Source organism: Ixodes scapularis, unplaced genomic scaffold (genome assembly GCF_016920785.2).
Source record: "Ixodes scapularis isolate PalLabHiFi unplaced genomic scaffold, ASM1692078v2 PGA_scaffold9__187_contigs__length_104089568, whole genome shotgun sequence".
NCBI lineage: Eukaryota > Metazoa > Arthropoda > Arachnida > Ixodida > Ixodidae > Ixodes > Ixodes scapularis.
In genome coordinates, this window is record NW_024609884.1 from 19,383,203 (window position 1) to 19,385,979 (window position 2,777).

Consider the following 2,777-nt stretch of genomic DNA (forward strand, 5'->3'; position numbering starts at 1 on the left):
GCGCTCTTCCTCGTCTCTTATTTCTCAACATCCTGCCGGGCCGGAGCTGGTGTCTCTGCTGCCTCAAGAAGGTAGAGCCGCTGGACAGGCCTGTTGATCTATCGCCCATCTGGAAGAATAATTCTGCACGCTCGTGGAACTTGATCTCTGCCGGGGAAGAGCGCTGCAATCCGACCGAGTTTCCACAGTAGGGGAGGAGTGTCATCGTCATTGACGATCACGACGTCGCCAACCTTGATTGTTGGGGTCGGAGTCTGAGGGCTTTCATGAGCCGACCGCAACTGCAGTAGGTACTCGTGCTTCCATCTACGCCAAAAATGGCCTAGGATTGTTTGGCGTAGTTTGGCTTGTTTTTGAAGGCTTGACTCTGTGGACAGCTGGTTGAACTCCCCTAGTTGATGAGGAATGGCTGTGAGGCGCCTGCCTATGAGGAAATATGAGGGACAAAGCGGCTGTCGCTCTGAGGGATCGGAACTCAACGTGGTCAGAGGTCGGCTGTTTACCGCTGCTTCCACTTCACATAGCAAGGTTTGTAGCGCCTCGAATGTCAGGCTGCTGCGACCTAGTGCTCGTTTTAAAACATCCTTCGTTGTCCGGATCACTCGTTCCCACCATCCCCCCCACCAGGGTGCTCTTTCCACGATGAACTTCCACTGTATCCGAAGCCCGCTGCAGTAGTCTTGAACTTCGGATGTGGACAATGTGGCAAGCATTCGTGCGGAGCATTTGAACGTCTGTGCGTTATCGGAGTAGATGGTTGACGGAAGTCCGCGTCGGGCTACGAAACGCCTAAATGCTTGTAGAAATTGAGTTGCGGTCATGTCAGACACAAGCTCTATGTGGATGGCGCGAGTAACAGCGCATGAGAAAAGGGCAATGTACGCCTTGGAGTTAGACGCTGGAGCGGTACGTACGTATAGGGGCCCAGCAAAATCGACGCCCACTATCGCAAATGGGGTTGCTTCGTGGATTCGGTCGTGAGGAAGTGGGGCGTATGGGGCGGTTTCGGGTGTAAGGCGTCTTCGCCGGCATGGCAGGCACTTGTTCGTTATGCGTTTGACCGTTTGGCGACCCTTGATTATCCAGAAGCGTTCTCGAAGCTCCGTGAGTGTTACTTGGACACCTCCATGCATCAGTCGTTGGTGTGTGTTCGACACTAGCAGGTCAGTAAACTCGTGCTTGCAGGGCAAGAGAATCGGATGCTTCACATCGGGCAAGTCCTCTAGCTCTTGCAGTCGTCCTCCCACATGCAACAGCTTGTCCTCACCGAGAAACGGATGGAGATTGCCGATGTTTGATGTAGTATATGTTGAATCTTTCTGATGGGGGTCATCAAAGGCCTCAGGAAAGGATTCCCTTTGTGCGATGGAGATCCAATAGGTCTCGGCCCTTCTGATCTCGGCAGACGTCAATGGTCCGGTTATTGATGGCCTCGACTTGGATGAATTCGTAACAAATCGCTGAATCCAAGCTGTAATCCTTAAAACCCGAGTTAGGGATCCATAATGGTGAAGCTGAAGAACCTTGGGTAGAATTGCTGTTGTAACAGGGTTTACTGTGGACATCTGTGCTTCTTCATTTAAGGGCAGATCAGGAGGACTATGACGTTCTTCTCGGGGCCAGGTGTGTTTTGGTTGTGATAGCCAAGAGGGTCCGGTCCACCATTGTGCTTCATTTTTGAGCGCAGAAGCCGAGATGCCACGTGTTACGAGATCGGCTGGGTTATGACTGCTTGAGCAATGTGCCCATTGAGTAGGGTCTGACAGACGGTTAATCTCGTCGACTCGGTTTCTCACAAATGGCTGCCGCCTTGACGAATCCCCCTTGATCCAGTAAAGCGCAATCTTGGAGTCTGTCCAGAGACTTGTTTGGGGATTGTCGAAGCTCGGAGTTTTCAATACATTGGCGATGAGGCGTGCTCCCAGAAGGCAAGCGAGCAACTCGAGCCGTGGCAATGTAATTGTTTTGATGGGGGCCACTCGACTCTTGCTTATCAACAAACGCGTTGAAATCGCGCCATCTGTGTTGATGGAACGGACGTAGATGGCAGTGCCATAAGCTTGTGGGCTTGCGTCGACAAAGACGTGAAGCTCAATAGTGCTAGGCGACAAGGAAATTACATACCGGGGTATGCGAAATGATTCAAAAATAGATAATTCAGTGCACCATGCGTTCCATTCACTCTGCGTTTCTTGCGGGAGAACCTTGTCCCAGGGGTGTTTGTTTATCCAAAGCGATTGGAAAAGGGTTTTGGCCCGAATCGTGAAAGGAGCCAGGTAGCCTAGAGGATCAAAAAGTCGGGAACAAACTTGCAAAACTGAGCGTTTTGTTGGTTGTTGGGATGTGAGAAACGTAGTGACGTTTTGCGAGCTCAAAATGATTTCGTCGGTTGTGCGGTCCCAAATAATCCCAAGAACCTTCATTGTGCGCGTCGTGCCGGATTCATTGTCGTAAGCGGTACCATCTTCAAGAAACTGCTGTTCAAGCGCGCTTGAATTCGAAGCCCATTTCCTTAGTTCCATGCTAGCCTCTGCGAGGATGGCTGTACTCTCGTGGTAGAGGCGCAACGCGCCGTGTTCCGTGGATGCTCCAACAATCAAGTCATCGACGTAGAAGGCATCCTGGATCTGGGTGACAGTACCGGGGTACCTGCTCTCCAAGGCCTTGAAATGATGGCGAAGAGTAGCGGCGAGCAGAAATGGACTTGAAGCGACTCCAAACGGTACTCTTGTCATTCGCCATTCAACTACCCTTGGAGCATCTGTGCCTTTGGGAAG

At 51.6% G+C, this 2,777-nt stretch overlaps 1 protein-coding gene across 1 annotated transcript; it reads right to left on the reverse strand.

Annotated features, from left to right (window-relative positions):
• Positions 1-322: 322 nt before the first annotated feature.
• Positions 323-2,522, reverse strand: LOC115309084. The gene is made up of 2 exons (XM_040220904.1): positions 1,116-2,522; positions 323-391 (listed from the first exon to the last, which is right to left on the reverse strand). Exons 1-2 carry the CDS (start codon positions 2,520-2,522, stop codon positions 323-325), a joined length of 1,476 nt encoding a protein of 491 aa, XP_040076838.1.
• Positions 2,523-2,777: the final 255 nt, after the last annotated feature.